The sequence below is a fragment of the Hylaeus volcanicus genome, chromosome 5 (assembly GCF_026283585.1).
Source record: "Hylaeus volcanicus isolate JK05 chromosome 5, UHH_iyHylVolc1.0_haploid, whole genome shotgun sequence".
Classification (NCBI taxonomy): Eukaryota; Metazoa; Arthropoda; class Insecta; order Hymenoptera; family Colletidae; genus Hylaeus; species Hylaeus volcanicus.
In genome coordinates this window covers 2,237,255-2,251,805 of record NC_071980.1, presented here as the reverse complement: position 1 = coordinate 2,251,805, position 14,551 = coordinate 2,237,255, and the positions used below count along the sequence as shown (strand labels likewise).

At 43.0% G+C, this 14,551-nt stretch overlaps 1 protein-coding gene across 1 annotated transcript in view; it reads right to left on the bottom strand.

Moving 5' to 3' along the window:
- LOC128877712 (alkaline phosphatase-like) overlaps nucleotides 1-14,551 on the bottom strand; it is a 206,681-nt gene that overhangs the window by 52,449 nt on the left and 139,681 nt on the right. Inside the window, exon 3 of the mRNA XM_054125263.1 lies at nucleotides 4,651-4,825. Coding sequence (XP_053981238.1) covers nucleotides 4,651-4,825 — 175 coding nt within the window. The remainder of the gene's footprint in view (nucleotides 1-4,650; nucleotides 4,826-14,551) is intronic.

The following is a 14,551-nucleotide window of genomic DNA, read 5'->3' as shown; positions in this document are numbered from 1 at the left end:
CGGATACAGCCCTTTCGCGAAGCAAAACGCAGGGACTTTTCCATTTAACCCAATATTTCCACCGCGTCAACGTTTCCGCTAGAAAATATTGCGGCAATAAAGCACGGGAGTCGGTTTCCCAGCCACGGTTCGCGCGGCAATCTCATTTAGAATCACATGACGTATCTAGGCTTTCCATTAAGCTCCCTTTCGTCGATGCTTTTTGCCTTCTCACGTTTTCCATTCGATCTCTTCCCTTCCCACGCGTTGCGTGTAAAACCATTTCTCGAAAGATACGCTCGTTGACGAAATTAAGCGATCACTTTATAATTAACTCGAAAAAAGAACCGTGAAATTCGTAGCTCTATAATTTCGTGAAGAATTATTTTTTGAGAAGACATGAACAAGTTTCTCTTCCGCGGATCGCTGTTCCCGCGAAAATGACAGAAATTCGAACTCGAGCGGTTTTCGAGCGACTGTAAAGAGCTTTTTCAATTTTCTTACTGGGTGCATTACGGCGGGAGAGGTCCCCCGGGAGCGAACCCGCGACGACAGAAGATACAACCCGAAGGTGGGTTCGACTTCGTCGAAAGACTAGCCGTGGTGAACCGCGAAGGATAAGCTGCGACGGAAATTTCGCAGAGGCGCAACTTACTGGCGAGATTGAATCTAGGATTCGCGAAATATTCTGTCGAGATATCCCCGTCGACTCGCTGGGAATCGTTCGCCGTCGACGTGACTTGCGATGATGCGAATGAATTATTGATCAGCGGGGGGGTCGGAGTTAGTCGTCATCGGATAAAGTTCATTCGTCGACTGTCTTCGTCGTCGGAAACTCGACGGATGAATTTGCAAATTTCAGATCGAACATGGATATGCAGAGAGCTAAATCCGTCTCTGAATGCCGCGAAACTTCTCTTGGAAAATCCTCCCCTTTCCCTATGCTGTCCGTTCGTGGAAATGAAAGTTCAACGTAAATCGATATTCCGTTTAACGAATGCATAATAGATTCAATTAATTTCGTAATAATTATTTGTCGGGGCCCGTCGCACTCGGACTTTCACAAAGGCATGCCATCGACCCGACATAGTACTCGAATGTGGACTAATTAACGAAATCTCGATGACACGGTAATCTAACTTTCCTCGGGAAACGAGTGGCTTGTTCTGTTCCGCTTGATAATTGCGTTTTTTGCACACGATAGTCGTTTCAATCACGGTAAAATTTCACCGACCGTAAAACACGTCGTTGGGAATATTAAAACTATGTCTATGTTAAGATTGGAGTGGTTTTATTGATATTCACAAGAAGGAAATTATTTCTTGGTGTAGGGAAATAGCGATAATGGATTCGATATTTCCATTCATGGAAACCAAACGGACGTATCGATTGCAAATATCCGTATGATATTTGGCTTCGATTCCATGCCCTAAACGTGCCATGCAGCCGCCGGTATAAACCTTCACAAACGTTGCCAAACCCGGTGAATTCGCGGTTACATATTATATATTGTTTATCATATAGACTGTTCACCGCCAAAAGGACGTACCGCAAATATTCTATGCGCAAATATTCTGTTTACCTTCGAGAATATGGTCAATTTCAAATTTGTCAATAATTCTATTTAAATATTGAAAATCTACCGATATTTTAATTACGAGTGCCGTGATACAATTTCCAATCTACTTTAATTAGATCTTTAACTGAATCCTAATAGCCACATCTTGAGAACTCTTCGCGAACTCGAGGACACTAGGTTATCTTCCAAGGGTAAATTCCCACATTTCCTCCTCCACTCTCCAAATTTGACATCATGTAAGCATCGAACGGTCGCACAATAATTGTCAATTGTCGATTGCATCGATAAAGGGAGCAGAAAGGGTGACTGTGCAAGTTCGCGACGCGCAGCACGTCAACGGCAAACGGCGAGCGATTAATCAAGCAGGCAATTCATCTTAATGATCGAGGTAAGGCAGCTTACGCTTTCAAGCTCGCGACGTAGCGCGGCCAGATGTACAGTCTTGGCTGTGTGCGTCGTTGTTTATTGCTGTTCTCGATCTACATAACAGTGTTGTTACATGGTACATAGAACCTATTATTTACGCGGCGGCTGGTTCAGGGGCGAGTGGCTTCCCGGCGAGTTATTTTCGAGTTCACTCGGTTAAATGGAGTTTTATCGGTTGTTGCCTATTCAAACTGATTTACAAGGATGCGTTTTTGGTACGCGGGATATGAATTTCTCGAGGGCACTCACTTTTTCAATTTGCCAACTAGCGCACCGATGATTAGAGGCCTCTTGAACTTTGTGTTGAAAGCTTCGCGTTGGATACATCCACCGAAGGGATATTTTAATTGTAGGTTGTTGCTCAGGGCGGGTTACGAGAACTTGGGTGTTTCTCGAGATGTCTGAAGAGTCGATTTATATTTATCGGAAAGTGTTTCATCAATTAGCGTCGTTAGCTGTCTCAGATGGCTCTAGTTATAATTGTTAATTTAATTTAAAACTGTTTCATTTCAAACGCTAGTCGATACCGTCGTTAATTAGATACATTCGATTGACATCCAATTCGCGTGGATTCCGTTATTAAATCGCGCACTGATAATATCAAAGTTATTAACGTTACCGCCTACAGGAAAGTTAAATGTACCCATGAATCATTGACCTATATTCGGAAAATAATTCTTCGTGTTCGTATCAATTACCCAATTTCATTAACCAGTTTAATCTTGATGAAAGATACAATACATAATAGATGATATTAATATCAATCATAAATAAAAAAACTTGATTTTGGCAATTTTTCGTTAAATATAAATTCAAAAGCCCACGTACGACCACGTTACCCCTCAAATTGATTTCACGCGACGCTGTTGCATCCAAATACAATATACTGCTGCAGCGGTAAAGCGTTTTTCGCCGTGTAAACATACTCCGTTAACTTGGTTACATAATTAAAACCCCTCGACGGGTCGATGATACATCCAGCGGCAGAAGTGTCGTCCCAATCGTACGTGTCTATCGGAAATTGAAATCGTCGAACAGTCCCGTGGAAATTCTTGGTATACGCTGACGACACGGTGTAATAAAGCTGGTGGAAAGTCCTTATTTACGATCGTATCCGTGGGTTGAATAAACATCTCCATTGCACGCAGCCCCAGACCCTCCGAGCTCCTTTTTCAAATTGAATTTAGTAGCGTTTATATGGCTGTATAGTCGACTCCCGCGTATGGAAAATGGAAAATCGACACTCGGTAAAAATCCTATTGCCTCACGCAGGTGACAACAACCCGGGATCGTGCGGGATGAAACGCCCTGCACACGTTGCCACCAACCCCTGAACGACCACCCACCCTAATAACCGTGCATGCGCGCCAGAGAAATTCTGTTAATTGCTCGATACCGTTCTAATGAGACCCAGTTTATAACTGCGCCTCCCTAGTGGGAGCCGCAGGTTACACCGATACCCGATGATTTCGATAGATATCGAAACCGGTGGCGAGGGTTGGGAACGAACCCCGCAATCTCGGAAGAATTTCAATGAAGGTGTTAAAATAACGTTCCCTGGTAGCTACGCTCGCGGAGTTCAATTTCGCTTCGACCCGTAATTAGAATAATTTTCACCCTTCTATTTTCGAATCACGACGCTCGGGGTGTCGCAGTGTTTCTCAACCTTTCCTTTAAACGGCTGAATTTTTTACCAATTTTTCGTTATTGTAAAATCGATCCCTAGCTGTGGCTGAATTTTCTATGATTTTCATGGCCGAAATTTTGCTTTCCAGCCTGAGAGTATTCCGCGCGGAGAAACTGTACACTGGCATTTGAATTTTACGATCGTGTAGTGGTACCGCGCTCTCGTGATAATACTTTCAGAATATACGTTATCATCGAAATTACATTCACATCTTACATGGAACGTGAATATATTTTCAGAGATTTACTGAAGCAGATTTATTTTCTTGTTTACGATAGAAAACCGTGCCAAACTTGATATTTCATATACTTTTTAAATTGTAAAATATAATGTTTGGCGCTGTACGAATCGTAATGCAGCGGTAAACAAACGGGACAGACATTTGTAGCGTGTCAGTGCTGAAATGGAAACTTGTACGTTTTATACTTTTAATTAAAACGCTACTGACGCTGATATTCATTGGATCACAATGTTATTTAATCCAAGCAAGGGATTTTTAATTAAAAAGGAAATGGAAATAACGCGTTGAAGCATCGGGCATTAATCCTTCCAATAATATGGAAATGAAAAAAGATATTTTGGAATAAAAAGTTCATCTCATTTTAACCAAAATATACCGTGAAACGATAACGATCGAAGTTATCGATCGAAGTAACCAGTCCATTAATATTTATTTACATTCCTCTTTAGAAGTAAATTCGAGTTGAGTAATATTTTTAGAAGAGCTTATTAGAGCTTACTGAATCCATTTCGAGAAGATTATTTCTCCCTAGCTGATGACGAGGCTAATTAAATCCCGAAATAGAACGAAACGCGTGACAAAATGCACCGGCACAGAGGTGAGGAGGAAGTGGAGTGGCGATTGTCACCGGAGCGACGTCCGCAATTAAGTTCTAATCGAACGGAGCCAACGGGGAATCGATCGCACATAATCGTTTGTATTAGTCCTGGATGTCCGCAAACGCGTATATTTACTTACCCTGGTCCTGCGCCCAATTGATAAGAGACGGTACACGGGCATCAAAACTGGAATAACAGTTCTCGAAGCGTGCAGAGGAGTCCAGGCCAACAGTCTCGTAATTGGCTTTAACTCCGCAGAGTAGCGCCGTGGCACATGCCGAAGACTCTCCAACTTGGGCGTCCATGTTGTAAGTCTGCAAACGAACGAAAGAGGAAGAGGAACTTTAATTAGTTTGCGACATCAACTTTCTCGCGCAGAAACACAATTAGTCCGCGAGCAACATTCACGACTGAGGATGGGGAGGGGGAGAAAAAAGCACTTGGCGATAAAGTGGTTGATTTTGAAATGCATGCTAATCGAATCCAACTGGGGTGGGTGCAGCTAAAGGAAACGATTCGTCATACTGCATTAGTGCATTAACGATGTTAACCGGAGATGTCTCGTGATTCAAATTGATTGCAATTAGGGATAAGTTTATAACGTTTTTGAATCACGGAGGCCTTGGCTCAGAAAGAAAGATTCTAATTGTAGTTCAACAATTGATAAAACTAACATTGTTACAACAATGTTAAGTATTAAGAAAAGACAATGACACTATTACGAAAAAACATCTTGTGTGAAGTCCGTTGACGATACTCGACAGATAATTGACAACGGATGACTATTCCTCGTAATCAAAGCATTTCGTTTTTATTCAACTATATACGTGTGAAAATACACGTCCTCGGACTAGTAACACGGTATAGTCGAGGGCATTAGACGTTACCCTCGCTGTTAAAACCGTTTGAACTGTGAAAGGTAATCATCGTTTGTTATCTCGCGAGACACAAATGCTGCGACTCGCGCAACACCGTAACAAATATTGCGATAAGAAGGAAGAAGGTTGCCCGATCTGATTTCTGATATACGCGTCCAAGATCTACGATCGCGGATGAGTAATGATTCACGCGACATGCGAGGAAAGTACGTCACGACTTCTGGTCTTCGCGCGAGCAATGCTTGGTAGACAAACAGCGGAGAAAAAACCGTGATGATAAATCGTTGAGCGCGTGTCACCGACCGTCGATGACCGAACAAAAGCTATTCCTATCGTAGATGATAAAAATGTTTCGCAAGACGCGGGGATTCCTGAGGCTCACGCGGATTTTCATAAATTATTTCGAACATTACCGCGAATGAATTGTGCGTATTATGATAATCCGGTCTTTCCTTGACCGTCGCGCGGGTTCAGAGGTTACGGGGGTGGAATAAAGAGGAGCGGAAGCCCCGTGTAGATAAATCTTGTCGGCATTATCCACAGGGACGATCGCCCGCGTAAAATACTGCTGACTTCCGGCGGTTTTCTTATTATTTAAAAACCATGCGGACCACTCGAGCGCCGAGTGATCCGAATAATAACGAGCCATCGTTTCGATCCAGATGTTCGGGAAAGGGCGCGTTTTCTGAGGCAAGAAATCGCGTAAAATGCAGTACCAGGGAGTGTAATCGGTCCGCGAATTGCTAATTTCGACTAACTCGAGGGCGTACAGAATCTGTATATCGGACATTCTTAATATACTGTTAATCCAAGTATAGTTATTCTAGTCGATATATAATACATCTTAAAATAATCACGTTTAATCTGGGTATGATTATTTAATAATCTCTATCAATCGAACTAGTTTGAATGTGATTATTCGATAACACTGTTAATTCGATACTTTGCTGAATAGTATATAAAGTGTCACCGATCTCGTTAGCAGAGAAGTCACTTGCATAGATGATTCTTTTTACATTTTAATGCGCTCGACGTTGAAAGGAAATTTCTAGGAGATATTGAAATGTCGTTCATGTCACGAAGCGTTCGAGCAGGTTATTGTGGAGGTGCAACGATATTGTGATCATACCAGATCGCTAGAGACACGCTATTGATAGGCAGATAACGTCAAGACTCTTTACAAAATTTACATGCTATTGTCGCTTTGATATGGTCGTCCAGACAACCGCTTGCATTGGCACCAATATTATTCTCCACAAAGTAATACTGATTTTATCATTAATATTTTCGAGTCTGCGTAAATATCTAAAATCCGAAGGCAGTGTCTTTAACGTCATACACGAAACTTCAGTCTGCAGTGACTACACTCGTGCAGATTGTTTCCTCGGCAAAGCTTACAAAATTCTACTTCGTCGCGTGACTCAGATTTGGTTTCGAAACAGCTCGACGCAATGGAAACTTTAATCCCAAAGTGAAAGCATTCACTTTGACGAAAGCTAGTTATCTTCGTAGCATAATTAAATTCTATTCCAAATTTATCTTCTACGGTTGCGTCGTTTCGCGTTATTTCGGACGTATGTCTTTTCTCTGCACCAACACTAAACGTAAATATCTTTCGCCAACAAACACGCGAGGTATACAATCGATACCGAACGTCAGGGCCTTTATCGATACCGATAAGATAATGCCGTATAAAATTGTACGATTTCGCTGTCCGTAGGTAGACGCAGTGGTGCTAGCGAACAAGACTGATAACGGTCGCGAACACGCAATGTCGAACGTAAATTGTAAAGGCGAAGAAAGGGGTTGTGCGAACCAGAAGAAGGGAAGTGATTCCGAGTCTAACACCGTGGATGGATGGCCGTTCAAAAACAAGTGAGTGGTAGTTTCTCGATTCGTTCTAAGACTTATTGATATGTAAGTAATTCCTTGTGATGCAGTGTGTTAAAGATTGCAAAATAGGCTGGAATAAATCTATATGAAATTTGCGTTTCTTCAGATTCCGAATTAAAATTGACGCGATAACAATTAAAAATTAACGAATTTCAAAACTATAAACTAAACTAAACTAAAACTAAAAACCCTAGAATGGAAAGATATAGTAAATTTTACTCCTTGCATTGCCTTTTGTTACAAACCCCAAATCAATTAGTTTACCAAGCGTACGTGATAATCGCGACAAATGATTCCCCAGCATTATCAATCTATATAGTCATAGCAACAGCTCTGAATCAGCGCTTAGGTCAACGTGGACGGTTAGGAAGATGCGTTCGTTCGTCTTATCGGCGTGAGAACAAAGACGCGCGATGCTTTTCGAATTTAGATAAACGTAACTTCGCCGCTAGAAGTCGGCAACGCGATGAACTAGGAACGCGGGAATTCCGCATGATCTACCGCGGCTGTATTGCGGCGCGCTCGAAAATGTATGAAGTGGTGCATCGCGGAGACATGAAATATGCATATTTACCGGGCGAAAATTAACATTTCTACGCTGGAATTAATTGTACGCGGAAGTTGGCGACTGTGCATCGGGCTGGGGTGTCTGGTATTACAGGTCGAAGCACACGAAACCGTTTTACGTGCGAGTAGACACTTGGAGAGGTCCGTGGAACAACCATGACGAATGTGCTTTCGGTGTCTGTCGTAAGCCGATGTAGCGTTAGAAGTGTACGTTTCGAAGTAATTCTTCTAGACGAGGGATCTCGGTACCATGAATTATAGGACACCCGGTATGCTAGGGGGGAGTATCGTCACAGCTTAATTTTCATATTCATTTGGCAGCGGTTTTTCGGGATTTTGCAAACAAAGTACGCTGAATGTAATAAATTCTCAGCTTTCCTGTCGAAAGTACGTGGAACTCTGCATTATTCAAGTATTGAATCGCCCTGGACAAAATTCTGCACCATTTTGAACCAAACAAAATGGGATTAAAGAGAGTCTTGTGAAAAGTAACAAGTATTATAAGTATTTCCTAAATTAGGATGAGAGCATTTCTTCAGATCCGAAGATTCATCTAAAATAGACGTAATCTAAAACTGCGTTCGAACAGTTATTTAAACGCTGTCAGAATTTTATCAGAGCAATTCCCGCGGGACAATGAAAGTTTGTTGGAGGAACACAACTGTCGACCATGTCATTATTCGAGGAATTCAATTACCGACCTGCAATGTAATCGATAATAATTGACAGCGACGGGAGTTTCGCAAAACTGCGAACGATCTCTGCGGATGACACGACGTATTATCTGATGCTATTTCCTGCGGCCGGAACCCAATTCGAATATGTATACGTGTCACTCAACTCTATCGCGATTTCGATCTCGCCAAAGGTAAACGTTGCTGGTTGCGCAGCTTTCTGAGCGATTTTACAAACATGGCTCTACGTTATTTCAAAATAAAAATCGCCCGTAAAATTATGATGAAAGAAAAAATGTTTCAATCGAATATTGGTAAAAATAGGGAACTGAGCTCTTGCGCGCTCATTATCCGAATCGGGCGCGTCGTTAAGATTCCCATGGTTTCTAAGATGTTGTCGTAAACTTTACCAGCGGTATTTTTAACTCTTTGAAGACAGTGTGCGTCGAGCGAAATGTACACGCGAAATAAAACAGAACGAGTAGAGCAACACGCGGAGGAGATTCACAAAACACCGCGAGGCAACGGATCGACCTTTTAAACGGCTCGAGATATTACGTTCCCAGTTGAAAGACTTTTTCCCCGGGTGAATTCTACCACGCTGAAGAACACGCGGAAAATCCATGCTCGCGGACACGGACAACGAGGTTCGGTTGACAAAGGCTACCCGCAGAATGCTTACAAACTAGTCATAAAGGCGCGGACCCGACGCCCATTAACAGACAAATGTTCATTGGAAGAGAAACGAGTTACCGGTATTATAGCGGCTCGCCGCATTTCCTTTGAGCTTGAAAATATTTTGCAACGAGATCGTTCCGACCTCTATCCGCCCCTTCCCCGATCTCGACGTCGCGAATATAAATCTCTGGAGAACGATTCTACCGATTGTATACAATTGGAGCGAGAGGAAGCGTCGCGCGGCTTTTCGCGCGGAATTCCACTGCAACAAGAGTGTCAGTTCGTATCGCTCTCGTGCGACGGGTATCGAAACGTTTCTGTCGTTTATTTTTTGGTAACTTGATTTAGGATGTGCTTTGATTAAAGTTAGACGACTGCTCGCGCAATTGACTTTGCTAGCTCGGTGAAATATTTTCGGACGATGGCGTGCCATCGGGAATGATAGAGGAATAATAACTTCTCGTTTCTTTACGATTCCGTTACTGAAGTAATGCTTCGATAAGTGGAATTAACTTACTAAAATTAATTAGGAGGCTTGGACAAAAATGAATCTGGGTATAGAGTCGTGTACTGACTCGAGAATTATATCGATTTTCGAGTTTAAGGAAGAGACGCTTCGTGGTTCAATGTAGCTAAAAGATTTAAAATCTATGTTGTTTATCCCCTGCTCTATATAGTAGGAAAGAAAAACTGTATTTGGTATCAGAAAATATTTGTTTGGGAAATTTCAGATTTACACTTTGTTGTGACACAATGTCGCTATGGAGGATGGCACTCTCGGGCTGTCATTGCTCTTCCGATCTATCAATATCGAAAGTGCTGTTTTGATTTGTGAACAGCGTACCCGGTGATTCAGGTGCAAATACGATATATTGTTCTTATACGGAGAAAAGATCATTTTCAACCCCGGAGGTGCACCCTCGAGGAAGCGTTTCCTCTGCCTCTCTCGGTGTTCGACTAATCAATAAGTGCAGAAAGTTCCTCTACCACTCGAGGCCACTTCTCCCCAAAAGCCAATCACGGAATCACTAACCAGGTTCGCGAGCGTAGTATCGGGGGCGTTTTACTTCCTCTCGAGCGCGAAAGTAGCGGTAATCGAGCACAGCACCGATTTCCTGGTAAAGTCCGATCGCTGCACGTACGCGTTCACAAGGAGTGGCAACGTGTTACCGCGATGGAAACGGCCGGGGCCGTTACGTGGAAGTTCTTTAGCCAGGGATTGCGATCTAACTTAAAATTAAATTGACCGTCGGATGATTCGGTGGACGGTGCTCACGTTCGCCTGCGAGAACCGACCGTCTCTATCCTAAGCAAGATTTCCCGTCCGTGGCGAAGACCTACGTGAGTGGAAAGTACGAAACAGCCTCATGCACTTTCGAGGGATGGGTGTACTTTGCGCAAGGTTAGACGGTGTCGCCCCGTTTAAAAGGAAGAACGTGTGAACGGTGCCGGCGAACCTGCCATGGAGCCCTGTAACGATGAAATAGGACATTGCCGGGGCTTCCATTTAACACGCTGTAACTCGGGACTACGAGACATTTCTAATATTTATTTTCGAAATTATTACTTCGTATCGTGTCCTCTTGTAAATAAGTACGCGTATAATTCATTTGCGCGGACTCATTTTGCGCTTAAAATCGCCGCGCCGAGCTTGCAGAGTTGATACACGAGGCTTCGGTTCCGATAACTTTATTGCTGCTTTAAATCAAGGTTTTAAAAGGTGTGGATCCTCGGATTTTCGGAGCAAGACTCGTGTTTTTCACGTTCGAGTCAAATCCCTTTATCACGTGTCTCGCACGTTGTCACAGGCTAAAGGGTTAATGAATGATTTTTCAAGAGTTTCGAGATTGCATTTTTGTAATAACAAAGAAAACCTAAAGAACAGTCGACAAGATCGAAGGACCATTCGAATCCACCCACGTCGGCAACATTTTTAGGATCACTATCGCCCGAAACCCATAAAATCTCTCGATACATCCCCTGAAATCCGAGGTCTGCCGCGAAACTTTAGATCCCCGCACACCTAACTCGGACACCCGAATCGTTTTAAACCCTCTGGGGCCCCAGAAATCGTCCCGTATCGTCGTCTGTATCTACTTCCATAGACTCGAGTTATTCCGTATCGTATTCCGCGAATGCAGCGCAATCGGTATCAGGTGCCACGAGTCCAGCGGTCGTAACTGCACGGGATTCCATAGATCTGTAGTCGCTTGGATTGAGTCCCACGAGTCCCGTGTCGTCTATCCTGATTCCTCGAATTCCGTATCGTCTGCCTCGCATCCCAAAGGCACGGTATCATTCATGTCCCGTCCGATGAGTTTGGGGGTCTTCCTCGTGGAACACCATGTCGAGTCTGGGTCTTCCCTCTCGGATCCCATGTGTCCACGATTCTCTATACCCATCTCTGCGGATAGAACTAATTAATCCGACCATTGTCTCCCTTGATCGGAATTTTCACCCAATTATGCGAATATACAGGACTTAGAGTCAGTCTCATAAGTACTCGTATCCTCTATATCTATTGAAGATGTTTGTCTAAATTAAATGATAATATTTTGTCTGTTCGTAAATTTTTCAACGAGATGGCGCAGAGTCCAAAGCGTTAATACCTCAAAGATGTCCTTACCTTTTTTTTAAATCAAAGCGCGGTTACCAGTAAACAACTAGCGCGGGAATTGACGGTCATCGAAGCGACGATATATTCTCCGAAAATAATTAGAACTCCCGCGGTCACCGGCGCGACGTTCATTCGTTAACCTGCGGTCGCATGAACGTCGAAAAGTTTCTGAACTGGCGTGCACCCCGTCGTGTCTCCGACCTCCGTCCTAGATGTTATTTGTTGCACGTTGAGCGTGGCGTTGTTCCAACAACGCGGCTCTTCGGAGATTCCAAATTTTACGAGGAACGCGAAAAGCCCCAGGCGGACGAAACCGATACCTGCCCCGAAACCGTATCCCCGAGCTCTTTCGTTGCAGTGTATCGTTTTTTAGCTCTGTATCGATCGTCTACAGTCCGGAACACCGAATTTCGCCGGCGACAAGCAGAAATATGCACTTGCAAGTTATTGGGCGCTAGCGCGTGCACCATAATCGTAAAGTACAAATGGGATACTCGCGTCGAGCGTGTAATTTGCCGTGTAACAACTCACAATCAGCGGTATGCTCGACGGGGTGCGAGGGAGCAATTCCACCCTCGTCTCCTCTATGCGCATTCATTGGGTGGATATACTAATACAGCTCGGTAAAGCTATAATTCATCGTCATTCGGAATCAAGACTAGCGTGCAATGTATGATTTCTCATTTTTTAAGCGTTGACGTTTCTTTTGTGTGGAAGCGTGAAAGCAAATTGACGTCATCGAATGATAGCAACTCGACGGGAAACGTTTCGAGCTGTGCGTACATTTCGCCCGCGAGTAGAATACGATCGGGGAATTCGACACTCTTTTTAGAAGCTTTATTATTATCGTGGTATAGCCACTTGCGATTTAATTGCAACGTGTAATTTCCATAGTGAATACGTATCTCCATTCAACTACCATTCGTTTACAATATACAACCGCGTGCGAGCCATAACAACGTATCGTGAATTGTTTCAGCGTGCAGTGGGAATATTTAAATAGTCAGTGGGAACGCGAGACGTGATTTTAAAGCCTTTGATACAGAAACCGCGAAAAACTCCCAAAATTCGGGCGTCGATATTTCATTGGTCTTGTTTACGTACCACATCTCATAACTCTTAATGTAATATTCATACAAATCCGCGCAGATCTGTATTGGAAATGTCCAATATTGAAACGTTGCTAACACGTCGCGTACAGAGTGTATCTAAACGAAAGTACTCCAGTTTGAGATTCGTACAGCTTTCAATTAATTTCGATGCGTTTCAAGTACGTTTTTATACGTTGCACGTGTTTTATGCATCGACCCTCCACTACGCGAAGTTTATTTTATTATCTACAAGTGAAGTTATTTCTTAGTCAGTTACACGAATTAATACAAATTTTCACTTCATCGTTTGTTTTGAAAACCCATTTCACTTTTTCACTGGGAGTTATTTCTGTGTATGATTTACACATTCGTTTCTATCGAAAGTATAAATAATTTATTTTTTTATTTTTTACTCGTCAATCGATATTTTCATCCGGGGAATTGTTTTGGGCACCTGTGGGTCAAGGGGCCAGCCGCGAGAATTTATCTGTCCGAAACAACCGTTTTGAGGATCCTCCACCAACAACCACACTCGAACAAACCGAGAACCGGATGAGTACAGAGAATTCTTTCTTCGGTTAAAAGGAGGCAACGAGTCGACTGCGGTAAAGTGTTTTTGCAGCTCTGTAAAAGCAACGAAACTGAAATTTCAGAGTCGATTGTCACCGACAACGAAACAATGGCCCTTTAACGGCAAATATTACGCTAACCCACTGCGGCAACAGCGCCCATTCATCAAAGAAAAAAGACGAGGCAATCTCACCGAAGGCTTGCTACTCTTCCGTGACAATGCGCCAGTTCGCACGTCTCTCGTCGCGATAGCAAAAGTACGCGGTTTTGTCGAGTCGAATGGTCCACCTTACAGCCCCACACACGTGTCCAAGCAAAGTAGATTATTCCAGATACCAACGAGTGTGAGAAAATTCAGTAAAGCTTTATTCTTTAAGTGAGAGTAATGTGGTGTTTTGTTTTTAGGGACACCGACAATTTCACGAGCGCTACAAGCATTCGCAGTCGAGTATCAAGGGATTCTGAGGTGTACGACATGGCTCACCCGAGAAGGGGCAAAGCAATAATCTTCAACCACGTCAACTTTCAAAAAATGACAGCGAGGAAAGGCTCAGAAAAGGACTGCAATGACTTGACGCAGACATTGAGTCGCTTTGGCTTCGAAGTTCACACGTATCCGGATCCGAGCGTTAAGAAAATAACGTCCACCTTGAAAAGTGGTAAGTACGCGTGTTATCTCTATTCGATCGTGTCTTATTTGGCGCTGGAAAATTTGAAAAGGAAGTAGACCTTTCATAAGGCATGTTATTTTCTATTAGGCAATAACTATACAAAGTCAAACTAAAAAATGGAAGAATAACCATTTCAGAGAACGTTTAGAAACGAATCCGATACAGTTCATAATTATGAATAATTGTAAGAAGAATTTTGCAATCTGCAGAATGTAGAAATTAAAATCACCAGTTGTGAGTGGTATGAATTATGGATGTTTATAAAATTCCGCGAAATTGCAGAAAAATTTCTCCGATCGTTCCAGCCTGGAAATTTTTATTCCAAGTACATACTAGGTGCGCGATTCGAACAACGCAATTTCGGACTCAAAACACATTACGTACGTACGCGCCGACCGTGT